Consider the following 27,295-nt stretch of genomic DNA (forward strand, 5'->3'; position numbering starts at 1 on the left):
CTGGTTGACAAGCCAGAAATCTGAGTCGTTCTAAACCTTTCTTTTCCCCTGAGCACCCTGAAGGTTAACTAACTCCCAAATCCTGTTGGCCCAATGCCTAATTACCCCTTTTCAAATGCACTCCCTGCTCTCGCTGACGGCCCCAACTCCTCTCTCTGGGGTGTGGTAGCCTTCTCAGCCGTCCCTGGCCTCCACACCCACAATCATGGTGGCCAGAGAATTCTTGCTACAGTGTAAATCCAACCCTGCAGCTTCCTTACTGAAAGCCTCCCTCATTATCCTTAGATGAGACTTTCCACATTCATAAATATTCAGTGAGCACCTCCTCTGAGCAAAGACATCATCCGAACTTCTCACCAGCTGTGTCAGAGGTTCTCTAAGCTCTCCCCCAGGTCTCCCCGTCTTCCTCTCTGCTTTTATTGTTTAACGGCCCACCTTATACTTGAGGATCTGGCTATAACAAACTTAGGTGCCTCGGCCTTTGCACATGGGATACTCTTTCAGCTCTCTGCCTTCTGGTCTCAGTTGAGACACCACTTCCTCCAGGAAGCCCTCCCTGAAGCCTCTGACTGGGCCAGATGCCCCTTCTCTGTGCTCCCACGGTCCCTCGGGCCTGTGCTATCACTGTGCTTATCACACTGGGGGTGCAACCTTGTTTCTTGGTCCATCTTACAGGACGGTGAGCTTTACGAGGTCAAGGACTGTCTTGTCCACTATTGTATTCCCAGGGGCTGGCATGCTGTAGGTAAATAAGCCTCTCACTGACTCAATGGACGTGAGTTTGAGCAAACTCTGGGAGACAGTGGAGGACAGGGAAGCCTGGCGGGCTGCAGTCCTTAGGGTGGCAAAGATTCGGACACGACTTAGTGACTGAACAACAACAAGCCTCTCGTTCCTCTGCTGATGTCACAGAGGGTTGCAGGAGTGCACTTGCTAAGCTCAGGCCTGGAAACCAACACCCCAACCCGACAAAGGCCTGTGACTGACTCCTGGCCAAACGCCACTCAGGAGAGCAGGAAGAGGACTAACCCCCTTTCCCTTTCCTGTTTAGCGAAGCAAGGAAAAATCTTTCTTAGTAGAAAAACTGCACTTGGATTAAAAAGAAAAAATTGAAAAAACATTCTCTTTTTGGTTCATATAATAAACCCGTAAACTGCAGAAAACACACTCCGGGGAAGTGTAGCCCCATTTTGGAAGGGAAATGCTGGGAGGCAGGGAGAGGGGTTCTAGCACCAGCAAGGTGGAATTCTAGATCATTTCCTACTGGCTAGAGAAGTGTCCTCAGTGTCTGCACCAAGGAGGACCCACAGGATCAACTGGGAGGCAGGATGCTTGGGTCCCAGCACAGCCACCACTGGATGGAGACCCCAGGGAGCCCCTGCCTCCCTCGGGCATCACCCTCCTGTCTCTCTGATGCACTTGAATCCTCAGCGCCCAAGCATCCAACTTACTCGCGCCCCGTCCTGGTGAGAAAGAAGGTGGAGGTGATCTCTGCGGGTCCACGGGGTGGAGTGGCAGCCACAGGGGCAGGGGTGGGAGGTGGGCTGATTGTCGCGCTGGGGAGGATTGGTTCAGGAATCCGCTTCCGCCCCTTAAACTCTGAGCCAGGGACCGCTAGAGAGGCGGAAGGAGACCAAAGTAAGTTTACACCGAGAGGACCCTTGAAGTGTGAACTTGTGTGGGTGGAAGCATGTTGGGTGTGAAGAGATGGGGCCCGGCTGAGGTAACAGATGAAGCTCCTGTGGAGGCCAGTGACCCTCAAAACAAGAAGAAGATGTGGTTTTTGCTGGGAGCTTGGGGTGCAAAGCTGCGGAGGCCCTTGTGACTAGATTGCCCCTACCATCCACCATTTTTGCATCAGATCCCAGTCTCCAAGGCTGTCCTCCTGCAAAGAGCTCCCTTCTCCTCCACATAGACCCTCAGACTCTGCACATCACCAGGTTGCCCTAGGACCAGCCCCGGAGCCTCCACCTCCCTCTGAAATTAGTCACAGCTTTGCCTGCTTGCATGTTTCTCGGAGCATTCAAAACTTAAGGCTCTCAACGGGGGTGAGTGACCAGAGTTACAAATCACTCGTCCAGCATGTGCATTAAAAACAATGCGCCCTGGGAAGACTACTCAACAATATAAAAAAGAATAGACTGTTGATTTATGGAATAATCTATGTGAATCTCCAGAAAAGTATGCTGAGTGAAAAGTAAGCCAATCCTGAAAGATTATACGATTCCATTTCTATGACATTCTGAAATGACAAAATTACAGAGATGGACAATAGATTGGTGGTTACCAGGAGTTAAGGCGGGGTTAGATGTGTTTATAAACGGACAACAGGAGGGACCCTGGGATGGTGGAAATGTTCTGTGTCTTGACCGAGTCCATGTTAGAATCTGGTTATGACATTGCTCTATGGTTTTGCAAGATATTGTTGGGAAAAACTAGGGGAAGGGCACGTAGGCTCTCTGGGTATTATTTCTTACAACTGCATGTGACTTAATTAAACTTTAAACTTTTAACTAAAGTTTAATTTTTCAAAATTAAATGGGAACCTCAAAAAGAGGCAAAGCTAATCTGAGAACAGTGGTTACCCTTGAGAAGGGTGGGAGTGTCTAGGAGGGGCTTGGAGGGGGCTGGGGTTCTGATCATGCGGAGTTTTTCTGTCACCTTGGGAAAATTCATCAGTTTCTGTTCCTTCCTGTATACTTGTTTTATTTCAATAAAAAGGTCACATGCATGTTTTTAAAGTAAACAAAGAAATCACAGATTTTATAGACACAGAAAGTGTTTATAACACAGTATTTTGTGAAAAAAAATTATAAGACATTCATGTATAATATCCCACTTCCATTTTAAGTATTTGCAAATAAACACACAATGGCATAGAAAACAGCTCAAAGGTTCTAGACTAAAATGTCATCAATGATGGTTTTTAGCTAATTATTGTTTTTTGTTCCCTTTTCAAATTTTCCTATAAAGAACCTGTATGATATTTTGCATCCTAAAGGGTAATGCAGATTTTCTTATTGCTCTTTCTTACCCTGTGCGATTCAGCCACCCCCAGGTTCTGGCCAACCCAGATACATTCACTCACCCATCTCAGACGCCAGTGCCCGCTCCAGGCAGAAGCTGGGCGCCCTCTGCTGGAGAGGACTGTCCTGGCCAGATGGGGGCCTCTGGGCTCGGCTTCTGGGTCCGCTGGGCTCAGAGGTTCTTCTGGGGACTGGAAGACCCTTGGTCTGGCGGTGGGAGGCTGCATCTTGGGGTACAGGCAGAGTGAAGGACCGGACTAACGTCCCCGGGGTGCTGGGGGGGAGAGAGAGACACGTTGAGGTCACAAAGAATGAGGCCACAACCTCTGAGCCCCTCCACATGCTAGACCATCCTATCCTTTGGGACTCGGCAGCCCTGGCAGGATGGCATTTCTGAGGATGCATCTCCATTACACACACATTTTCTTTATAAACTGCAGAGCTGTACACTTGCCTACTCATGTACACAAAGTCATAAAGCTCAACTTAGTTTTTAGATAATATAAACAGCAATGAAGTTTGTAATCTTCCCTTCCCACGCAGCCCTGGGTAGTCCCAGGGACCTTCCTCTGGCTTTGGAGGGTCTGTCACTCTGTCACTCTGTCACTCTGTCACTCAACCTGGCAGCTCTGTCACGACACCCTCCCGGCACATCTTATTCATTCACCGTTTCATCACCCATTTGTTCAACAAATTCCCAGTCTGTCAATACGTGGCAGAGTGACCCTGGGCAAGTCACTTTCCCTCTATCCATAACATGAAGGCAATAACCCATCCTTGGTGGGAATGAAGTGTGGGGCTCTGAGAATGCCCAGACCCTGTTCTGAGCTCACAGGCACTTTGATTCTCAGCCTACCCCAAGTGGGTAACACTGATGGGGTCCCCATTACCTGATCTGGGAGAGCCGGTGCTCTGGGGTCTGAGTGAGGGGCGATACTCTACTGGTTTCTGAGCCCACGAAGCCACTGTCTGTCTCGGGGGATGCCATCCAGGGCTCCTGAAAGAGACAGTGTCCCTTTAAATCTGAGGAATGTGCCCGGGGAACACTGGGAAACCCTTCCCCAGTGCTGGCCTGGGCCTCACATTCCAGAGGCTCACAGACAGGGAGGCTGGCCCAGCTCCCAATAGCCAGGCCCTGGGCGTGCGGGGTCCTGAGGTACTCAGGGCCTGGCATAAGCCCCGGGCCAACAGCAGGGACTCCACGCCCCGAGAGGACCCTGAGCATGCCCCATGTCCCTGAGGGGTGAGAGCCAGGGCCCTTGGGAGGGAGACTGTCACAGAGTTCCTGAGCTGAGAAATAGAAAGGGGAGGAGGAGAAAGCAGTCCCACTGCGAGAATGGGATTCTCGAATCCACACGTCTTCCAGGGTGGGCCTGGAATGCCGTGTTCTACCTGATTGCAGAAATGCCCAGGTGCCATAAATTGGGATTGGAGGAGGCAATGGCACCCCACTCCAGTACTCTTGCTTGGAAAATCCCATGGACGGAGGAGCCTGGTAGGCTGCAGTCCATGGGGTTGCTAAGAGTCAGACACAACTGAGCAACTTCACTTTCACTTTTCACTTTCATGCATTGGAGAAGGAAATGGCAACCCACTCCAGTGTTCTTGCCTGGAGAATCCCAGGGACAGGGGAGCCTGGTGGGCTGTCGTCTATGGGGTCGCACAGAGTCGGGACACGACTGAAGCAACTTAGCAGCAGCAGCATGAATTGGGAAAACCAAACTGATCAACCATGCACACCTCCAACATGCCATGTCTAACGCAAGGGGCAAAGGTCACCAACAGAGAGACACGGGTGTCTGCCCTCAATGAGTTCATGGCCGAGAGCATATTCCTTACCATGGGCTCATTAGGACTATAGGGGTGTGTGTATGTGTGTGTGTGTGTGTGTGTGTGTGTACACATGCAAATGTATGTGTTTATTTTTTTGGATGTGGACTATATGGTCTTTATTGAATTTGTTACAATATTGCTTCTCTTTTATTTTTTATTTATTTTTTTTTACTACACGGCATGTAGGATCTTAGCTCCCCTAGCAGGGATTGAACTTGTGCCCCCTGCATTGGAGGGCGAAGTCTTAACCCCTGGGAAATCCCCATATGTGGTTTTTTAGGGGAGGATCCATCCCATAAATCATATTTCCACAGTGATTTGTGATTCCTGTCATAGTTTAAAAAGTGCCATTCTCATGGCACAAACTACTTGGAGTCAAAGATACCACCCCCACCTTCAGCTGTGCTAAGCAGCCTCAGAAAGATACAGGCACTGAGCTACAGGTCTCAGAGGACAAAGAGGAGGTCCAGGTAGAGGGGTGGAGGTGCGGGGAGCCACGGTAGAGGCGGGAGAAGCAGGCACTCTGAGCAAAGGCCTGGAGGCAGGAGGCTGGGGGAGATGGAGGCAGAGGCCCCGCACCCACGCGTACCTCCAGCGGGGGCCCGCCGGCCTGGTGCAGAGACTTTGGTGGGAGGCGCTCAGAGATGCCACTTCCCTCGAAGCTGGCCAGACTGCTCTGGTGGGACGTTGCGGACTTGGGGCCCCGAGGATGGGGGGGCCTGCTGTGGCCGGGAGGGACCTCCTCGGCTTTGCCCAGACCCTGCAGGTGCCCGTCTCTGGTCACGGATGCACAGACATCTGCTGGCTTCACAGGCGCCATCTGTTCCATGGTCTCCCTGGCAGGGAAGGAGAGGCATGGTGCCCCTGAGCCCTGGCATGGGCTGGGCAGCTCTGTCCCGGGAGCCATGCAATGCAGGACACGAGCTCTGGAGTCAGGCACCCCTCCATCGTCACCCAATGCTGCCGCCCTCTTGCTGTGTGACCCTGGGCAAGGCACCGCCCTCTCTGAAGCACACTTATCTCAACTGTAAAATGAGGGTGCTGACAAACCCGCCCCATACGCCAGGGCAGAAACCGTGCGGAAATAGAGGTGCCAGAGTACCCTTGCCCAGGCTTCTGGAATTTGCCTTCCCTCTTTCCTGTTCCAGCCATTTCCATCAACTTCCATCTACTCAAAAAGACCATGTCACTATCGTAAACAGAAGACCAGTATTTTGTGTTACAGACAGAAGCGAACTTTGCAAATAAGTACAAGGAACATGAAAACAGCATTATCATAGTCTAGATAAATCCTGTTGCCTAGTAAAGGCTCTTGGCCTGAGGCCTGCTGGCTTTCTTTCTCTTTCTCTCTTTTTAAAGGAAGATCAAGAGAGGCCCTGAAGAATTTATAGCCCTGAGACTTTTCTCCTTGTTGTACGTGGAATCTCTGAGACTGAGAATAAGAGTAATGCCATTTAATGCTGCATCTCTCCTATGAGAGATCTCATCCCATGCCTCCCGAAATCATTTCAAGTGCTATCAATGGTGTACATTTCATGGTTTGTAGAGACACTGAGCTACAGGTCGGGAAAGCCGTTTCTAAACTGTAAAGGGCTGTCTAGCTCCTAGGACAGTTACTACCCCTGTGGTTTCTGAGCTGGTGTGGGACCAGCGGGGAAAGCTCAGTGACCTACTCGAGGGGAACCCCATGACTTCTCTCAGCCTGCGCCAGGGGCTGCCTGGTGGGGAGCCTTGGGGCCACTGCTTTTCCTGGAGCTGGATCTGGCCTGTCAAAACCCAGGGTGCGGCCCTGGCCCTCTGCCTCCTCCTCCTCCATCCTCAGGGCTTCTGGAAGGGACTTCACACTGAGGTACCTGCAGAAAAACACAGAGAAACGTGACTTCAACCCACAAGGCCAGCAAGATCCCACCACAGGGCCAGACGCCCTGGCCTCGGGCCTGGTGGGCACTCACCGCTCCAGGAGGCCGTGGAAATCCTGCTCCACCCGCAGCTCCTTGTGCCTGAGCGGGGCCGGGAGGCCCAGCGGCCCGTCCTCTGCCTCGTTGCTGGGAGCGCTCAGATCCGAGTTCATGGGCAGTAGGTGGGGGCCAGTGCTGGTGGCGTCGGGCTGGGGCCAGAAAGGAGGAGGGGCAGAGATTCAGCAGATACCTAAGACCACTCTTTAAGGACCTACCTTATGCCAGGCTCACGCTGGGTGCTGAAGAGCAAGAAAGAGGTTAGATTCACTGGCCTATTACTCTTTTCCTGTGTGTAAAAGTAAGAACTGGGTCACTGATCTCCAAAACCAGCTGCCATGAATGTGCTATGTGCCAGGCACTGTACAGATATCAATTGACAACAATCCCACCAGTATACAGGCTATTACAGCCCATTTTACAGACAGGTACTTGAGGCTCAAATGATTTGCCTAAAGCCATACAGCAGCAAGGGGTGGTGCCAGGATTTGAACCCAGATTTTCATTCCAGTGTGAACACGCAGCCACTCAAAACACCTTCACTGTGGGAGCAGGGGAGTCCCTCAAGAAAATGCACCAGAGATGGCCATCTCCCATAGGGCTGTGACGTGGGCAAGAGACAATTCTACACAGCCCCTTCCATGTATGGTTCTTATCTCGTGTGGCCATCTCTGTGAATAGTCTCCAGATCCACCTGCGTCTACAAGCTAGAAGCCTGGAGGTCATCATTCGCTCCTTTCCTCTCACCATCACTCCAGCTCCAGTCCAATGCACCTTCTAAACCTCTCTCAAGTCCATGCATGTCTCTGCATCTGCCCCACCACCTCCCCAGCTCTGAAGGTGAAAGTGTTAGTCTCTCAGTCATGCCCAACTCTTTGTGATCCCATGGACTGTAGCCTGCCAGGCTCCTCTGTGCATGGGGTTCTCCAGGCAAGAATACTGGAGTGGGTAGCCATTCCCTTCTCCAGATGATCTTGCTGACCCAGGGATCAAACTTGTATCTCCCACCGTGCAGACAGTCTGCTGCATTGCAGGCAGATTCTTTACCATTTGAGCCACCAGGGAAGCCCAACCTGCAAATCCTCTTATATCATCCCCTGCTGAAAAAGCAGCAGTTTAAAACCATCCCCCTGATGTGACCACATACCTAATTCCTGGGGCCCCTACCTGCCTCTCCAGCCACGTCTCTTAGATGTGGATCCCTTAGACAATGCACGCCTCACTGTCTATTCTCTAACCACAGGGCCTTTGCATAGGCTGTTTTTTCTGCCAGATTTTTTTTTCCTCTTCTGCACCTAGTAATTCCTACTCCTTTTCAGATTTCATTTAAACATGACTTCCTCCAGGAAAGTTTTTCTGACTCCTTAATGAACTCAGATATGTTAGCTTGTTATCTACTTGGTGTAGAACTCCATAATTCTCCTTCAGAGCACCGATCAAAATTCAAGTAACAAGTTTAACTCTACAGAATATTCCATGAGGGTGAAAGTGTTAGTTGCTCAGTCTGACTCTTTGTGTCTGACTCTTTGCTATCCCATGGACTGTAGCCTGCCAGGCTCCTCTGTCCATGGAATTCTCCAGGCAAGAGTACTGGGGTGGGTAGCCGTTCCTTCCTCTAGGGGATCCTCCCAACCCAGGGATTGAACCCGGGTCTCCTGAATTGCAGGCAGACTCGTTTCCATCTGCGCCACCAGAGGAGCCCATGAGGGCACAGGCCACCGGTTATTTTGCTTGTTTTCTACTGAATTCCCACCATGTGTCTTGAGTGTCGGCATATGGTACAAACTTCTCAAACGTCATGAAGCTAACTAATGGAGAAACCAGTGAATGAAGGAACAGTCTAATACGGTTGAGTAAAGAGGTACCTCAGGGCCGAGGGTCTGGATGGCCGATGTGCGGGTTTGTTCCAAGGGAGAGGGCAGGTCTGTTGGCTGGTGGGGGGAGGGCGTGGCTGGGGGGCTGTCCAGAGCCAAGTCTGACCCAACTTGCCCAGGCTCCTGCTCGTTGTGGTCCATGAGGTCCTTCAGCTCATCCAGGCGAATTCCCAGCTGGAATATCTCTGCCTCCACCTCCCTGGAACAAGGAAACATCAGCGGGTCTCGAAGGCTGTGCTTTAGAGTAGAGGCCCCAGAAATGCCCATGGAGGGCCCATCTGACATCATCATTTAGATTATAAATAAACAAGATGAAAGCAGACTCTACTGGGAATAAGGAGGCTCAGCCCAAGTTCCTTTCTGCCACCAACTGGGTATAGGACCTTGAGTACATCCCTTTCCCCTCTGGCCTCAGTTTCCCCATTCTCTAGTGAGGGGATTCCACTCTTATCTCCAAGGGCACTTCTCATGGCAGGGAGTCTAAAAGTACACAGAACTCAGCCTTTGAGTATCCCCCATCTGGACGTGCTGCTAATTGGGATGGGATTTCTCGCCGCTCCCCAAGTGTGTGAATTATAAGGATGAAGCGTGCCCCTCTGGGCGGGGACCTGGGGCCTGGCCCATCTGTCCTCGCAGGCCTCCCTCCCCAGCAGGTACCTGTCAGGATCAAATCTCCTGGGTGTCCCCTTGGAGCCGGCAAGCTGCTGGGACAGGTGCCATTCCCTGCAGGCCTTCAGGTAGTCCTCCTCCAGGGCCGCGTGGGCAGCCTTTAGCTGCTGGAAGACCTGAAACCCGACAGGCCAGTAAGACTCGAGTGCCTAGGCCCTGTGGGCTCCGTCCTTGCAGACACAGTGCATGAGCTGCTCGCGGGTGCGTGGGATGGCTACGGGACTCACCCTGGACTGCAGAGACCTCTGGGCTCCTGAGTTGTCTGGAAGGCTGGGGTTGGTAGCCTCTGGAACCTGTTTGCCCTGGTTGATCTCCCTGCCCTTAGACTGGTAGGACAGAGGCACGGCTTAGAGCCTTGGCATGAGCCCCAGAGGGTGCCAGTCTTCCCTGGGTAGACCCACAAGAACCCTGATGTTTCATGATGGTCACAGTGTCAAATATACTATTGCTGTATCGCCATAAAGACCTACTTCTTGAGAGGCCTTAGTTCCTCATACTTGATTCTCAAAACTGTGGGTTTTGGAATATTAGTCACTCTTCTCCTGAATCCAATACATCCTGTTGGATAATACACCCAACAGATGTATTATCATCACCGTCATACTATTGATAACAATAATTGACATTTACGAAGCACTGAGGCTTTGTCTAAAGGACGCTGCGTTATTCATCTAATCTTCAGCATAACCCTAACGAGAGGGGTAATTTATCATCTTCATCTAAATAGGAGGAAATTGAGGTACAGAGAGGTTACTAAAGTTGGTGACGGTTACACAGTGAGTGAGCAAGTTGTAGAATTAGGATTTGAACCCAGGCCCTCGAGCTCCAGAGCTCATAGTCCCAACCATTGCACGAGGCCCCCATAGTAAACGTGATGCTAGTTAACTCTTGGCTAGAACCATGGGAGGTGGGACCATTATCCCTGACTTCTTATCCTCATCTCACTCATTCTATGCTGATGACAGAGGTCGGCCAAGGACAACCTAGAGACTCATCCCCAGTCTAGCTTGATCTTCCAACAGCTCCCAACTTCCCTGGATATGGAGGAATTAGAAGAGGGGGGAAGAAAAAGAATAATTTTGATTTTCAAGGTCCTTGACTGCCTACTCAATGGGATAATGCTATCCATGTGACATATCTTGTAACTGGAGCATGTGTGCAGCATGCATGCCTGTTGAGTCACTCCAGCTGTGTCCAGTTCTTTGCAACCCTGTGCACTGTAACAGGCCAGTCTCCTCTGTCCGTGGGACTGCCCAGGCAGGAATACTGGAGTGGGCTGCTACGCCCTCCTCCATGGGATCGCCTCCACCCAGGGATGGGCCCGCGTCTCTTGCGTCTCCTGCAAGGGCAGGTGGGTTCTTTACCACCAGTGTCACCTGGGAAGCCGTATAACAGCACAGCAACTGCTACATAATAACAGTGAAAACGGTCAAACCAAGGATGTTGCGTTTGCCCCTCCCAGTCCTCCCCCTCCGATCCTCTCCTCACCCTGCTCTATGCCTTGAGCCTCAGCTGAGCTCCCAGCTGTACCTTCCCCTGGGGTCTTTCTAGGGGAGGCATCTGTTAGAGGTCAGAGGGTGGGAGGGGAGAGACCTGGGAGAGAGCAGCTTCAGGCAGGTGTGAGTCCCTGGGCTTCTCTGTCCCTTGCCGGACCCCCTGAGGCTGCCGCCCACACCCCTGCTAACAGCTCCTTCACTGATCCCTACACCTGCAGCTCTGAGAGCTCCAACTGCTCCTTCCTGGGACCCTGTCTGATGCAGCAGAAATCTAAATTTTATGAGTGACCATGCTGCTGCTGCTGCCGCTAAGTCTCTTCAGTTGTGTCCGACTCTGTGCGACCCCATAGACGGCAGCCCACGAGGTTCCCCCGTCCCTGGGATTCTCCAGGCAAGAACACTGGAGTGGGTTGCCATCTCCTTCTCCAATGCAGGAAAGTGAAAAGTGAAAGTGAAGTTGCTCAGTCGTGTCCGACTCAGCGACCCATGGACTCCAGCCCACCAGGCTCCTCTGTCCGTGGGATTTTCCAGGCAAGAGTACTGGAGTGGGGTGCCATCGCCTTCTCCATGAGTGACCATAGTTACCTAGAAATACTGGAGTCCAGAAGGAAATAAGCCAATAATGGTTAGATTAGGGGATCTCTTTGCCTCCCCATCCTCAGTTTTCAAGCTTTAGCAATCGCTTTTATAATAAAGAAAATTTAAAAAGGAAATGCCTTATCCTGGTTGTTGACAGGTAGGATAATCAGTGGGGAGCTGGGCAGGGCAGTGGTTACGACCCTGGACTTGGGAATCAGACAGAACTCCATTTGGGCTGTACCCTACTGGCTGTGTGGTCTTCAAGTCACCTCTCTGGGTTTCAGTTCATTCCATTTATGGGGGGCGATGACTGTAACTGCCTCGCCAGGTTTTTATGATGATAAAATGAATTAATGTACATCAAGGGCTTGCCACAGAGCCTGGTACACCACCACCGCTGCATAATAAGTGCTCTAGCGATCATTATCATGGAAAGCTAAGCGGGGCTGTCTGTTCAAAAGGAAGACACGGTGTCTGGGATTCCCCGGTCCGTCTTGCAGCAAACAAGGCTTTGGAGACTGTGCTATGGGACACAGAGCAGTCGTCTAGCAGCTCAGCGGGCAGCTTCTGAAGAGGACAGTACCTTGAGTTGGTCCTGGGGTGTCAGCCGTCCTGCGTGTATCAGCTCTATAAAGGACTCCACCTGGGCATTGGAGGGGAAAGAAACACACTCCATTAATCCAGGCTCAGGTGAGCTCTGCCAACTCCCACACTTAGCCACAGTCACACTTTGGCATAGGGAGCTGGGTCCCGCCTTGGGATGTGGGTTTTCTGACAAGCACAGAGAGGCAGGTGCCAGAAACAGGCTCCAGCACTGGCTCTGGCCATGGCAGCCTTGGGGAAAATCTAAGCGGAGCTTCCAGGATTTGATTTTATTTCATTCATGTGCATGAAACCTATGAGGCAGGATATTAGCTGCATCCTGGTGGGGGTGAGGCGACAGGAAGCAATCTGGACGCCTATCCGTGAAATAGTATGCAGCCATCCTGAGGAGGGAGGCACGTGTGTGTGTGTTCCTGTGTATAAATGCCTCCACGAACTACTTTTCAGCATCAAATCAAGGTACAGGCCAGTGTGTATGTATGCTGCCATCTGCTATAAAATGTAGAGAGAATAAAAAAGGGAAAATGCAAATACTATTGCTTATATATTATAAACTATCTCTAGAAGGATGAAAGAAACTAAAATATTAACTGCTTCTGGGGAGGAGAACTGGATGGTGTGGGAGGACAGGGAGAGGAGGAAGGTTTTCTACTATATGTATTCTCTGAACTTTGAACAAAGTGAATTTATTGCCTACTCAGAAATATACAAATTTGGGACATTAAAAAAAATCCAGGTACAACATAGTGTATATACTTATGTGACCATTTCTATAAACACATGTGTGTTCGTTAAAGATTTGGTACAAAGCAGAAGGGCAAGAGTGGGAAAGAAAATTTCACTGAGTATATTCTTTGCCCTGTGTGATGATCTTTACCATGAGTATCTATTACAGTTACCAAAAAAAAATTTAATTAGAGGAAAAAAGGCAAAGACTATTTGTAGATTTCTAGGAAAGCTCTAGATCAGTGCCAAAATATACAACTTTTCCTAATATAATTACATTATAGAACTTATATAACATATAAAACTGAAACATAATGCAAGCTACATATGTAATTTAAAATGTTCCAGTAACCATACTAAAAATGTGAAAAGACATAGGTGAATTAATTTTAATAAGATATTTTATAAACCTAAAATACTATTTTGACGTGTAATCAAATGTAAAAAAGGTATTGAGATGCTTTACAGTCCACAGGACAAGGAGAAATGTCTCTCCAGTTACAGGGCCCAGAACCGCGGGGATGAAGAGGAATTAAGTTCATGTTGCTACAACATGGGTGAGTGTGGAAAAGACTGTGCTAAGTGAAAGAAGCCAGACACAAAAGGACAAACGGTACGCAAATCCATTTATACGAAATGTCCACAACAGGTAAACTCAAAGAGACAGAAGGGAAGCCCAGGTGGTGCTCCTGGTAAAGAACCTGTCTGCCAATGCAGGAGATGCTGGAGACAAGGGTTCGACCCCTGAGAGGAGGCGATCCCCTGGAGGAGGGCATGGCAACCCACTCCAGTGTTCTTGCCTGGAGAATCCCATGGAGAGAAGAGCCTGGCAAGCTAGAAAAGAGTCAGACACAACTGAAGCGACTTAGCATGCATTCAAAGAGACAGAAAGTAGATAAGCAGCTGACTGGGGCTGGGGAGAAGGGGAATGGGAAGTGACTGCCTAATGGATATGGAGTTCCTTAGTGCATGATGAAGATGTTCTAAAATCGATCGTGTTGATGGCAACACAACTATGAAGGACTGAAAGCCATGAAGCATGAACTTTCAATGACTGAACTGCACGTTATGTGAATTATATTTCAGTAAAGTTTTTACCAAGAAAGAAAGAAAGAAAGGAAAATGGTAGCGTTTCTTTGAAAGAATTTGTTTTTTGGACATGGTGACGAAACTATTGCGTTTCCCTTTTTGCATTGACTACTAAGAAGTTCAAAGCCAAACGTGAATCTGATGAAGTGTTCAGGGTCTTTGTTTGTTCACTTCTCCCTAAGTTCATTTTATTTTTTTTCTTACGCATACTTCCCCTTTACCCCAGTTTCCTCGCTTCTGTTTTCAGAATGTGGTTATAATGCGGGTATTTTCTAAGCCGCTTTAAAGTACTTTTGGAAAAAGGCCAAGCGTATAGTTACAAACAATAACAAACTCATAGTTATTGCGATGAAAATGAAAAGGCCTCTTGAGAAGTAACTGAGAATGGATTCCATAATGAAAAGAACTAGAGAAGTGGGGTGATCCAAAGAGGAAAACGGAAAGTAAAGGTTCCATAAACCTTCCAGAATCCTGAAAAAGCTGAAAGTCTCCCCCAGGAGTGAACCAGGAGATACTTTCAAGCACAGTTAGACAGAGTTTGATGAGACACAGTGCCAAAAAGGGAGTTAAACCTAGCGCTGGGGGACAAGGAGGAGGCTGGAGCTCTGTGGCCTCTAAAACCAGCAGGAAAGTCCCAAGTTAACTGCTGCAGGGGAGTGATGAGTGAGCCGGGCACACAGACAGCCCCTCCCCCAAGTGGGTAGAAGGTCTGCTTTCTCCAAAGGAAGTCTGTCTCCCGTGGGCAAAGCTGGGGTTCCACTCACCTTGGTCAGGAACCGGCTGGCCTGAGAAGCCAGCTCCTGGGCCTGCTCCACTGAGGGCTGGTCCTGGGCAATGCCCCCTGCGTCCTCCTGAAGCCACCCTGGGGTGGGCATGCTGGAAGGTGAGGAGGGCCTCGGGTCTCCTCCAGCTGATGGCGACCCTGGAATACGCAGTCACTACATGTTGGGGCCAAGAACAGTCCTTCCTGGGCTGAGAGACTAGTGCTCAACTTCAAAACCACCACCTCCATCCTCCAGTAACAGCTCAGCCTTCTCACCATCTCCCCACCTTTCTGCCAGCCCCAGGAAGTGACCTGGGCAGTGTTGTCCCCATTTATAGGCAAGGACAAGGTGCAAATTTGCCCAGGACCACACAGCTAGAGGCCAAGCCAGACCTCTGGGTTCCCAGTCAATAGTGTGGGCTTCAGCTCAGAACGATGGAGGTTCAAACCCCGACCCTCCTCTGTAGCGGTGTGACCTTCTTCATGCCATCACCTCGCCAAGCCTTGGCTGCCTTGACTGTCAGTGTGGTAACACCAGTGGGGACTTCACCGGGCTGATGTGATTAACTGAGGCTGTGCATGGCAAGGCTTGGTGCAGGGTCAAGCCCGATATGGGCTCTACTGTGATGATGCACTTTGTCATACAAATTGTCCAAGACCATCCAGCTGCTAAGTAGAGAGAGCTAGGGCTTCACCCACGCAGCTCTGGCTCAAAGCAGACATTTCCACATCTCCATCTGACCTCTTCAAGTCACAGGGCCCAGAGAGGGGCCTCACCTCCCTCCTTCTCTTCCCCAGCCTGAAGCTAGGGCCACCCTGGGGTGGACCAAGTGTCCCCAGAGCAGTCACCACAGAGAAGCCTCCAGACACATCTTGTCTCCCAGACTCACCTGAAGCCTCAGAGGCCTGCGGGCCCTCGGCGGGGCCCACATACCACTTCACAGAGTGGGGCTGCGGGATGGTGAAGGACAAGACCTTGGTCCCCTGGGGCATCGTCCCCGTGTGGATGCTGTGGCTGGGCTGGGGTGGGTCTGAGTACAGGTTCACCTGTCAGGGAGGGGAGGCATGGCAGAGCCCAGTCAGAGGTGGCCCAAACCACGCAGAAGGCATCCCCTTCATTTATGCCATCACTCAGGTGCTCAATAAAGATGGATAATAGAAGTAAATAAATAAATATAAATAAATTAAAAATGGATAATAACTACTGCCTTTGGGTGGGGGCCAAATACTGGGCCAAGGGCTTATGCATCCTTTCCTTCTCTCTTTATGGCAGTCCTAAGAGGGAGGGACCACAGGCCTATTTTACAGAAGGGGGAACTGAGACTCAGAGAGGCTGAGTTACTTACTCAAAATCTCCAACTGAAAAATCCTTGGGCTGAGATTATAACTCTGCTTTGACTCCAGAGTCTATAGTTTTCCATATTAATAATCTTATTAATTTTTGTTATGATTTATGCTTATTTAAGTTATATGCAGAGTACATCATGAGAAATGCTGGGCTGGAAGAAGCACAACCTGGAATCAAGATTACTGGGAGAAATATCAATAACCTCAGATATGCAGATGACACCACCCTTATGGCAGAAAGTGAAGAGGAACTAAAAAGCCTCTTGATGAAGGTGAAAGAGGAGAGTGAAAAAGTTGGCTTAAAGCTCAACGTTCAGAAAACGAAGATCATGGCATCTGGTCCCATCCCATCACTTCATGGGAAATAGATGGGGAAACAGTGGAAACAGTGTCAGACTTTATTTTGGGGGGCTCCAAAATCACTGCAGATGGTGACTGCAGCCATGAAATTAAAAGACGCTTACTCCTTGGAAGGAAAGTTATGACCAAGCTAGATAGCATATTCAAAAGCAGAGACATTACTTTGCCAACCAAGGTCCATCTAGTCAAGGCTATGGTTTTTCCTGTGGTCATGTATGGATGTGAGAGTTGAACTGTGAAGGAAGCTGAGCACCGAAGAATTGATGCTTTTGAACTGTGGTGTTGGAGAAGACTCTTGAGAGTCCCTTGGACTGCAAGGAGATCCAACCAGTCCATTCTGAAGAAGATCAGCCCTGTGATTTCTTTGGAGGGAATGATGCTGAAGCTGAAACTCCAGTACTTTGGCCACCTCATGCGAAGAGCTGACTCATTGGAAAAGACTCTGATGCTGGGAGGGATTGAAGGCAGGAGGAGAAGGGGATGCCAGAGGATGAGATGGCTGGATGGCTTCACTGACTCGTGGACTTGAGTCTGAGTGAACTCGGGGAGTTTGTGATGGACAGGGAGGCCTGGTGTGCTGCGATTCATGGGGTCGCAAAGAGTTGGACACGACTGAGCGTCTGAACTGAACTGAACTGAACAGATGTAAAGTATAATCATTTTACAATAATATGATCATTATTATTTTTCTTAATAAAAACATTTCAAAGAATTACCATTACATTGATAATAAAGGCAATTAATAGCTGTTTCAATGAATGCATAAACCAACAAGTGAAGGGATTGTTTCTCAGTTGTGGCAGCTCTCCATCATTTGAGGATGGATTTCATATGGTAACAGTCCAGCATGTGGGAGAGAGGTAGAGAGTCAGGGAAGACCATCTGAGGCTGAAGACCCGAGTGCCATACAGTGGTTTAAAGCAGAGCCTGGCAAACTATGGTTTGTTTTAACGAACATGGTTTTAGTGAACACAGCCACGCTTGCTTGCTTTATGTATTGTCTGTGGTTGCTTTCATGCGATAATGGCAGAAATGAATCGTTACCACAGAGAATGTACGGCCCACAGAGCTGAAAATAATCACTATCTGGCCCTCTAAACAGGAAGTCTGCTGATCCCCGGCTGAGTGTATGAGCTCTGTATGCCTGGGTTCATGTCGAAGCTCTACTTCTGGCTTCGAGTCCTCCAACAGCTGGTTGGACTAACCTGTCTGTGCCCAGAGTGCTCGATGAACAGCAGCCATCACCTCGTGTTTGTCGTCATCGGCGGTGTAACTGTTTCCACCACCATCGCTCCCACCATCATCATTGCCATTGTTATTTATCTGGCCCTCATGGAGGCAGGTCCCTAAAAAAGCTACTCTCCCGTGGTGCCTCAGTGCCCCCAGTCCTCGGCATCAGGCAGCTTATCTTACTACCCTCTGCTCCCCCAAGGTCAGGAGTGGACAGTTCAGGGTGGGCTCCCAGGCCTATGGACAGGACAGGCAGCCTCTGCCTGCTTAAGCTGCTCTTCACGTCCTGGCCATGGCAGAGCAATCTCCTGCAAAGTGAGGGACAATGGCCCAGCCATGGCTTGGCCCCTGCTGCCTCCCCCCTCTTTCAGGCCCAGCCTCTGATGAGAACAAAGCTGGATTTTAATAATCCCCTTGGCCATCTGCTCAGGCCTGCCTGGGGGGATGTGCCCCCCAGCACCCCTCTCCTCCCAAGGTGACCCAAATCTGGGGAAGGCCTGGCCCTCCTGCATGTTCCCCCTTGCCCTACCCTGCCCATCCCCTATCCTCAGGCCTGGCTCCCCCGCAAAGACCCCAACCTGGGGGAGCAACAGGAACAAGCAGTTCTCAGCACCTCTGTTTCCGCAGAGGGACCAACAGCCTGTATGGAGGCCCAGGAAAGCAGGGAGCTGGGGGAGAGTGTGGGCAATCGCTGAGAGGCTTCAGGCCTGCCCCTCCCAACCTGTCTCATGACGCGGGCAGGACCTAACCCAGGGCCACCCCGCATTTAAACCAGGGCATCCCATGGTGCTCCCTGAGGCTGGACTGGCTCCCTCAAGGGTGTTAAGCAGAGAAGGGTGGACCAGCAAGGGTGGGAAGCAGCGGGTTAAATAACCAACTATTCTCAGCACAGCTGGGTTTCACACAGCCTTTAAAATGCTAATGGACTTTATGAAAGGGGCGGGGAGTGGAGAGAATAGGAAATGTTTCCTCAACCCCTCAGAACACACAAACCTCCCTAGCCCTTCTCCCTACTTCCCCCGTCCCCCTCCCCCAGCCCCTCCCCCATCCTTGCATCCCCACCCCCACCCCCACCAGGTGGCTTGCAGAACACACACTTCAGGAAAGACGGTTTTGTGTCATGCCCCCTGATTCTCTCTGGGGTAACTTCCGGTCTCAACCCCTCCAGACCCTCCTACAGCTGAGATGGGGACAGCAGCTGGAGAGAGATGGCCCCAGGGTAGTGAATGCACGAAGTACTTGCTCAGTCTTGTCTGACTCTTTGCGACCCCATGGACTATACAGTCCATGGAATCCTCCAGGCCAGAATACTGGAGTGGGTAGCCTTTTCCTTCTCCAGGGGATCTTCCCAACCCAGGGATAGAACCCAGGTCTCCCACATTGCAGGTGGATTCTTCACTGGCTGAGCCAGGGCACCCCTATAAATTCTGACCCTAAGCTGGTCCCCGGGCACTGACTCCTGATCAGCCCTATCTCCCTCCCTGCTTCCACCCCAGACCAGATCCAGTGGTGCCCCCAGGCCAGGCCCTGGGACTCCCTGGTCAGCCACCTCAGCGGCAGAAACCAGGATCATCAAGTTTGGCTCTGTTAAACCTAAAAAAATAAATACATAAATAAACTCGTAAGCCTAAAAAGACAGTCGACTCGGAGTGGGCTTTGCAGCCAGAACACTGGGCTCAAACCCCAGGTTTGGCACCTGCTTGGTGAGTGATCTTGGGTGAATCCCTTAACCTCTGTGCCTCAGTTTCCCCAGTGGTAGATGACTTAGGACAGTAGTCCGTAGCATCACTTATTGCTATTGTTATTACACTGTAATATCCTCATTCTACCTTGTCCCTATGCCTCTGCCACATACCTTGCCAGGGCCTGAGCGGAGCTCACCCAGGCACAGCGAGAAACAGTGCCCACTCTGGAATCAGGCAGAGTTTAATCCCCCACTTTTAATCTCTTACCAGCTGTGGAAAGTTTGCACAAATCGCTTCAACTGGCCGAGCCTCAGTTTCCTCTTGTGAAGAGGATCAAATGAGTTGACCCTGGCAGTATGCTTAGCCTGGGGCCTGGCAGCTTTTACTGCTCAGCAAATGCCAGTCTCCTTCCCCTGGTCCCCACCTGTCGCTGCTCCTCTACTGCTGTGCCTGGCTTGGGTCTCCAGGGTCACATCCCTGGCCTGGGGTCCAAGCCTTCCCCTGGGGGCTCTGAGCAGAGTGAGTGGCTCAGCTGGCTGCTGGGAAGGTCACTTCAGCCAGCTCAACCTCAGTTCAGTTCAGTTCAGTTCAGTCGCTCAGTCGTGTTTGATTCTTTGCGACCCCATGGACTGCAGCACACCAGGCCTCTCTGTCCATTGCCAGCTTCTGGAGTTTACTCAAACTCAAGTCCGTTGAGTTGGTGATGCCATTCAACCATCTTTTCCTCTGCTGTCCCCTTCTCCTCCTGCCTTCAGTCTTTCCCAGCATGAGGGTCTTTTCAAATGAGTCAGTTCTTTGCATCAGGTGGTCAAAGTATTGGAGTTTCAGCTTCAGCATCAGTTCTTCCAATGAATATTCAGGACTGATTTTCTTTAGGATTGACTGGTTGGATCTCCTTGCAGTCCAAGGGACTCTCAGCAGCTCAGCCTGCAGGAGCAGTAACACTTTTGCCTCTGTGAGCTGGCCTCCCTGGCGAGGTCTCTGAGCAGGAAGCCATCCTGGGGTTTCCTGAGCCTGGACAGAGCTCTGGACACAGTGAGAGGCCCGGCTGGAAACTCAGCTCCCCAAGCTCTGCAGACCCAGTGAGGCCCCTCCCCACTCAGGCTCCTCGTCCTTCTCAGCACGCTGGGACGTGAGTCCTGCCTGTACTGTTTCCCAGGGCGGGGAGAGGATTGTTTTGCTTCCAGGAGAGTCGAGCTGACCTGTACCCACCTTTCTCTTGAGGAGAATTCTCAGGCCAAAGAATCACTTTTTCTAGAAAGCAAAAGCAGGTGAGCTAACGCTGCACCATTCCTGGCCTCTTCTACCTTACCTCTTCATACACTGGGGTCTGGGATACCAGCCAGGCTGGCGTCCCCACATGGTGAGTCCCCACTGGGTCGGGGGAAATGTCCAGGAGATGCACATGGCTATGATCCCACTGAGTCCCCCTGCTCATGCCTACTCTGTGCCTGGCACACAAGGGCACCCAATGAACACCTTCATTTTAATACTGTTAATATTCTCTGATTCTTAGATAAGTACTTCCAAAACCCAGACTCATTCCCTTTCAAGAGTAAAGGAGGAAGGTAGGAAAGGAGGGAGGGAGAAGATATTCCCAGCCTCTGTTCTTGACCTTGACCTTTGGCAACCTCTGCCCCTTTTGGGGTCCTGATTCTCCAATCTGTGAGACAGGGGACCTGATGACCAGACCGTTTCTCCTTGGACCTTCTAGGAGCCTATGACAATGTGGTTTCCCCAGAAGGGATGTCTTATCAAGCCCCCTCAACAGTCCTCCAGCTCTCTTTCTGCCCCTGAATCTGACTCAGAGAGCTGAAAGAAGCCTGAAGACATGGGGGTTGGGAGGGGGCAGCCCAATGGCTCCCAGGAGGCCTGCTGTTGTTCAGTCCCTAAGTTGTGTCCAACTCTTTGCAACCCCATGGGCTGCAGCACTCCAGGTTCCCCTGCCCTCTATCTTCCAGAGTTTGCTCAAATTCATGTCCATTGAGTCTGTGATGCTATCTAGCCATTTCATCCTCTGTTGCCCCCTTCTCCTTTTGCCTTCAATCTTTCTCAGCATCAGGGTCTTTTCTAATGAATTGGCTCTTTGCCTCAGGTGGCCAAAATATTGGGAACTTCAGCTTCAGCATCAGTCCTTCCAATGAATATTCAGGGTTGATTTCCTTTAGGATTGACCGGTTTGATCTCCGAGCAGTCCAAGGGACTCTCAAGTGTCTTCTCCAACACCACAGTTCAAAAGCATCAATTCTTCAGCACTCAGCTTTCTTTATAGTCCAACTCTCAGATCCACACATGACTACTGGAAAAACCATAGCTTTGACTATACGGACTTTTGTGGGCAGAATGATGCCTCTGCTATTGAATGTGCTGTCTAGGTTGGTCACAGGTTTCCTTCCGAGGAGCAAGTGTGTTTAACCCCCTTTTACAGCTGTGCCCAAGGAGGCCAGGACAGAAAGGATCTGCCTGTGTCAGGAGGATATGGGGACGTGGGGAAGTCTTGCTCCTAGAACAGGGCCCCTCCGCTTTCTCAACGTGGCGGCCTTGGCAACACATTGTGGAAAAGGAGTTGCTAGATGGTGGAAAGCAGCTCCCTGGCAGGGAGAGGGTCTCGGAGCAGGATGGGGGCAGCCTGGGTGGGGGCCCTGAGAGAGGAGGCAAGTGAGAGGGAGGGTCTGCATCTCTGCACCCCAGCTCCCACCCCTCCTCCACTGCTGCTTGATGAGGCAAGAGGCCCGTAGGCGGAAGCAGGAAGCCAGGAGGGACTGCGACAAGTCCCACTTCCTGCCTCACCCCAGAAAAGGGGAAGGTCCCAAGTGCAGTGTTCACAGCCTCCCATAGACCGGGTGAGGACTGGGCAGGATGTGGGGGGACCGACTTCCCCCTCCACACTCCCCTCTCTTGCACTAGACATTCAGAACGGGTGGAGAGGCTGTGGGTGAGGAGACAGGGGAGGAGAAAGGCAAAGGGGAGTGTTAGCCCCCAGGGTTGAGCAGAAATTCTGCACTACTCCCTTGGGGCTCAGAGAGTCCAGGTAACTTCCTTAGGGTCACAGACCTAGTCAGTAATGGAGACAAGAGTTGCGCCCAGGTGGTCTTACTCCAGAGTTTATCTAGAAGGAGAGCTTCTGGTGAAATTCCTGGGCACCCCAGATTCTAGGATTCGAGGACTCAGAGCTCATCAGCAGCCTGGAGAGGGCAGGTTGCCGCCCCAGGGTCACAGAGTGACCCTACGGTAGAACAAGGAAGGACTGCGTCCCCTAGCCCCAGGGTCTCTGGAGGCAGGAGGCAGTGGCTAGGGAAAAGCGTCACCCCTCCGCCCCTGCACCCCTCCACCCCTCCACCCCTCCACCCCTCCACCCTACCCGGCCCGGTACCTTGGCCCCGAGGCGCAGCTGGTCGATGGTGTTCTCGGCCTCGGCATATTTGGTGAGGAGCTTGTGATAGTCCTCCTGCGGAAAGGGGGGCAACGAGGTCACACACCAGGCCTCTGACTGTGAGATTTCCCCCCACCCCGGGAACCCACTCCCCAAAGGGGGCCTCTGGGTGCCTCGGAGGGAAAGGGCTCGGTAGTGGCAGTGCAGCAGACCCCTGCAGTGCAGACCCCATGGCCAAATTCTGGAGGGTCTGAGGCCGCAGGACCATTCATGCACCGACCTGTCTATAGCCCTGACAGCGGCGATGGCCTCAGGGCCAGCTCACTGCGATGCATAACCGGTCACAGAGAATCTCAGCTACTTGCCTATCTATCTGAACTCTGCCTGCGTGTGTCTTCCCCATGGCTCTACTCCCAGGAGTTAAGTAATATGTGCTTAGTCAATATCTCTGAATGGCTGATTGAATGAACCATCTAAGGGTCCACTGGTAGGAAAATAGAAGACTTGAAAATCACAGTTGCATTTACTCAGAGTTACAACCTGCCAGAAACAAAACTGAAGTGCTTCTTAAAACAAGTCCTTACAGAGGAAAAGCAAAAACAAATGTCACTGGTCACCTTTGAAGAAGGCCAGGGAACCCATGCATTGTTCTGAAAACTGGTCGTTAGAAGGACAGAATCCAGCATTTCTCCTGTCTTTCCCATGTGAATAAGCCCTTGGTAACCAAATAGTTGATGAAGGAAAGTTTTATTTTATAGAAGATTTCCAGCAAAAAAAAAAAAAAAGGCAGGGTACTACCACTCTGTCGCCCTCAGTGAAAGCCTGGATCAAGGTAATGGCCATCAATAGTCAATATCACAAATGAGACCAGCAGGTGGTTTACACTTCCTGAGGCACCACCTACGATGGACTCTTCCAAAAATCCCTACCCACATGGAACTACGATCAGGGGGAAATAAGCAAATGAGTACAACCTGGAAACACCTCTAGTTCTAACTGGGCAAAACACAGGACAAAGAGAGGACAAGGAGACATATGAAAAGATATCAGAGGGTGTATCATAAAACCCCAGAATGTGGGAGACTCTGCAGGACAGAACTGGTTCCTTTAACAGATAAATTACACTGAAGAAAGAGATTTGGCAGAAAATGCAAAGAAGGGACTTCCCTGGCATCCCAGTGGTTAAGACTTTTTGTCTTCAAATGCAGGGGATTTGGATTTGATCGCTGGCTAGGAAGTTAAGATCCCACATACCTCTCGGCCAAAAAAAAACCCAATAAAGACTTTAAAAATGGTCCACATCAAAAAAAAAAAAAAAGCAAAAAGGCAGAAGGTGATGGTGAGAGACTTGAAGGCACAACAACCAATACCTATCTGAGCCGTGTTTGGGATCCTGATTCGCACAAACTGAAATAAGCCATTTATGAGACAAAGGGGGAGATCTGAATACTGACTGGACATTGGTTAATATTAAGGAATTGGCATTAAGTTTTAGGTAGGCCGACGATTATCTTCAAGAGTGATTACTTATTGTTAGACATACACACTGAAATATTTGAGGGTTAAATGATTTGATGCCTGAAATTTGCTTCAAAATACCCCAGGAGTAGCAGGTGAGAGGTCGAGGAGGTGAGGCCGTTGATGAAAAAGGTAGATATGGCTGTGTGATCGGGCTTCGGGGGTTCATCACTGCTATTTTCTCTCTTGTATGTTTCGAATTTTTCTTAGCAGGACTTGAAAACAAACACAGCCTATCCTTACAGCATGAGTGCAATCACTGCTTTTTTTTTTTGAACAACAGGCTTGGGAGTATCTTCATCGCTGGGGGTACAACACTCCCATCACGAGCAGGGGGCTCCTGGTTGGCCCCCCAGATCCCCCAGACCCCCCCCCCAACCCCGTGCCAATCCTATCCAGCCTCCAACCCACACCAGCAGGCGCCTTGGTGTGGAAGTGAGTCAGGCTTACCTGGAGCTGATGGACAAGCTTGGTGGCTTGCTCGGGTGTCTGAAATTCTTGGGGCACCCTGGTGATGGGGTGGGTAGGAGGTGGGTTCTTTCCAGGGCAGACGTCTCCACTGCTCAGCAGCACCTCTCGCACAATCTCGGCAGGAGACTTGAAGATCAGTGGCTTGGCAGGGCCCTCGGGCAGCCTACTGTGGCTCCTGGCCTTGGGGGGGCGGTAGCTCTCATCTTTGGGGAACTTCACCCGGGGTCCCACCTTGGAGAAATCAGGGAGCGGGTAGTTCAGCCGCCCCCGGCCGTACTTGGGGGCATCAGAAGATGAGTGGCCAGCCAGAGTGGCTCCCGGCCTGGGGGGTGGCCTGTCCTGCCGAGCTGGCCTAGGGGAGGGGTTGGGAGGGCTGATGGAGCCGGTGAATCGGGAAGGGAGTGGCTTAGGTGATGTCCGCGTCTGCTTCCAGGACTGGCCCCCCGGCTGAGGGCAGGAGAGGCTGCTGTTTTCTGCCCTCCATCTATCTGCAGGACACTGGAGGCTCTGGGCGAGTGGTGCTGAGGATCCCTGGAATTCCGTGGGCGTTGCCAGAGCAACACTTCCTTCAGTTCTGTCATTTGGGTTGAGGAGGTGGTGGCTGGGGCTCTGGGGTGAAGTTTCTGCCAGGGCAGTGGGCTGGGGGACATCAGTCTCTCCTTCCCAGGTAGAATCCAGGTTGTCACTGGGGTGATTTAGGCTCACAGTCCCACTGCTCCAGGACCTGGGTGAACTGAAGTCAGCAGTTGGGTTGACCTCAGAATGTTCTGGAAGTTTGTCTCCACTGGCTTGTTTGCTAGAAGCTACCCAGCCTGCAGGCTGACCCCAGTCCAGAGTGGTGGGGCTGGTGCTCCCATGGCCCCCTGAGCTGAGATAGGTCTCATACCCCAACCTCGGGGAGCTCTCTCCAGCTTCCTGGACCTCAGGACCTTGCAGAGCCTCACTTGGATCCTCTTTGGTCATGTCCGATTGAGGATCCTGCTGGGGGAGCCAGCTGAGAGGCAAGTTGGAACTTTCTGGGCTGTCCTCATCCTCTTCTTCAGACTCTGGAAAGACACGTCATGGCTTCATATACACGAGACCTGGACTCACCGAGTCCCATTACCTAGGTCATCTCAACCCCTGGGCTTTCATTTTCCTAATATGGGGTGATGGCAAGAAGCCCAGTAAATTCCCCCATAGGGCCAAATACTTACCTAATACCTCCTCTGGTGGTCTCAAAGGTCCTCCAGCCTCAATCCTTAAACCTGGTTGTCCCCCTAGTGTTTCCTGTCTCAGCAAATGGAAACATCACCCCATCCAACTGCACAAGGCAGAAACCTGCAGGGTGTCTTTGCTATTTCCCTTCCCCTAAACCCCACAATCCAACCTGTCACCTGCTCCGGTCCTGGTTACCTCCTAGGGTGCTCTCAAACTCACCTACTGCCCTAAAGTCTCTTGCCTGGACCCCTGTAGCAGCCACTTAATCATCGCATCCTCCACCTGAAATTTCACCAGTATTTTCCTCCACCTCAAAATTCACCAGTATGTTCCCAGGACAGAGCTGAGCCTTTAACATGGGCTGAAGGTCCCTGTCTGCACCCCCCGTGAGGTCTTCTGTTCCAGCTCTTTCCACGGTCCCTCTCAGTCTTTCCCTGGCCTAGCCGTGCCACACCCTCTCCTGCCACAGGGCCTCTCTACACGCTGACCTCTCTGCTAGGGTCCTCTTGCCCTCTGTTTGCCTAGTTAACTCCTATTTGTCCTTCACACATTAGCTCAACCTTGACCTCGTCAAGGCAGTCTTCTCTAACCTTCCTAACTTAGGTCAAAATCTCCCTTTTATAGGCTTTCACATGACTGAATACCTCTACGTTGAAATACTTATTACAGTGGCAGCTTTCTATTTATTTATGTGATTGCTTCATTAATATTTTCTTCCCCCACTGTACTGTAAGCTCCATGAGGACGAAGATACCCTCTGCTTTTATTTACTATTGTATTTGCAGAGGAACTGCTCAATATTGGTTGACAGAATAGAAAGAAGAAGGAAGGGAGGGATAAAAGACAATAATGCATGCAAAACTCCCCCAAAATGGATAGTTGTTGGAATTATTATACTGTAGGTGCTCAATATTCATTCATCCATCCTACTCACCCACCCTCCCACTCATCCGTTTGTCACCCACTCATCCATTGATCCGGAGAAGGCAATGGCACCCCACTCCAATGTTCTTGCCTGGAGTATCCCATGGACAGAGGAGCCTGGTAGGCTGCAGTCCATGGGGTCGCTAAGAGTCGGACACGACTGAGCGACTTCACTTTCACTTATCACTTTCATGCACTGGAGAAGGAAATAGCAACCCAGTCCAGTGTTCTTGCCTGAAGAATCCCAGGGATGGGGGAGCCTGGTGGGCTGCCGTCTATGGGGTCGCACAGAGTCAGACACGACTGAAGCGACTTAGCAGTAGCAGCATCCATTAATCCAACCATCTATCCTTCCAATAATCCATCCATCCACCTATCCACCCACTCACCCATCCCTCATCCACTCACCTACCTATCCATTCATTACCCATCCATTTACCCACTCATCTACCTATCCATCCATCCATTCACATATCCACTACCCACTCACCTATCAACCACTCACCCAATCATCCACTCATCCATCTATTTATCCACCTATCTGCTTATCCACCCACCCATCCATCCATACATC

At 50.9% G+C, this 27,295-nt stretch overlaps 1 protein-coding gene across 5 annotated transcripts in view; it reads right to left on the reverse strand.

Moving 5' to 3' along the window:
* Window positions 1-27,295, reverse strand: part of AKNA (AT-hook transcription factor) — a 58,932-nt gene that overhangs the window by 12,304 nt on the left and 19,333 nt on the right. For all 5 annotated transcript variants that reach the window (XM_070795340.1, XM_070795344.1, XM_070795341.1 and 2 more), the window contains exons 3-15: window positions 24,577-25,643; window positions 22,609-22,683; window positions 15,504-15,660; window positions 14,615-14,772; window positions 12,016-12,075; window positions 9,346-9,473; window positions 8,680-8,887; window positions 6,812-6,966; window positions 6,533-6,712; window positions 5,449-5,695; window positions 3,917-4,023; window positions 3,089-3,300; window positions 1,452-1,614 (exon numbers count right to left, since the gene is read on the reverse strand). In XM_070795340.1, the coding sequence (XP_070651441.1) occupies window positions 1,452-1,614; window positions 3,089-3,300; window positions 3,917-4,023; window positions 5,449-5,695; window positions 6,533-6,712; window positions 6,812-6,966; window positions 8,680-8,887; window positions 9,346-9,473; window positions 12,016-12,075; window positions 14,615-14,772; window positions 15,504-15,660; window positions 22,609-22,683; window positions 24,577-25,643 (2,917 nt within the window). The remainder of the gene's footprint in view (window positions 1-1,451; window positions 1,615-3,088; window positions 3,301-3,916; window positions 4,024-5,448; window positions 5,696-6,532; window positions 6,713-6,811; window positions 6,967-8,679; window positions 8,888-9,345; window positions 9,474-12,015; window positions 12,076-14,614; window positions 14,773-15,503; window positions 15,661-22,608; window positions 22,684-24,576; window positions 25,644-27,295) is intronic.

This window comes from Bos indicus, chromosome 8 (genome assembly GCF_029378745.1).
Source record: "Bos indicus isolate NIAB-ARS_2022 breed Sahiwal x Tharparkar chromosome 8, NIAB-ARS_B.indTharparkar_mat_pri_1.0, whole genome shotgun sequence".
Lineage (NCBI taxonomy): Eukaryota > Metazoa > Chordata > Mammalia > Artiodactyla > Bovidae > Bos > Bos indicus.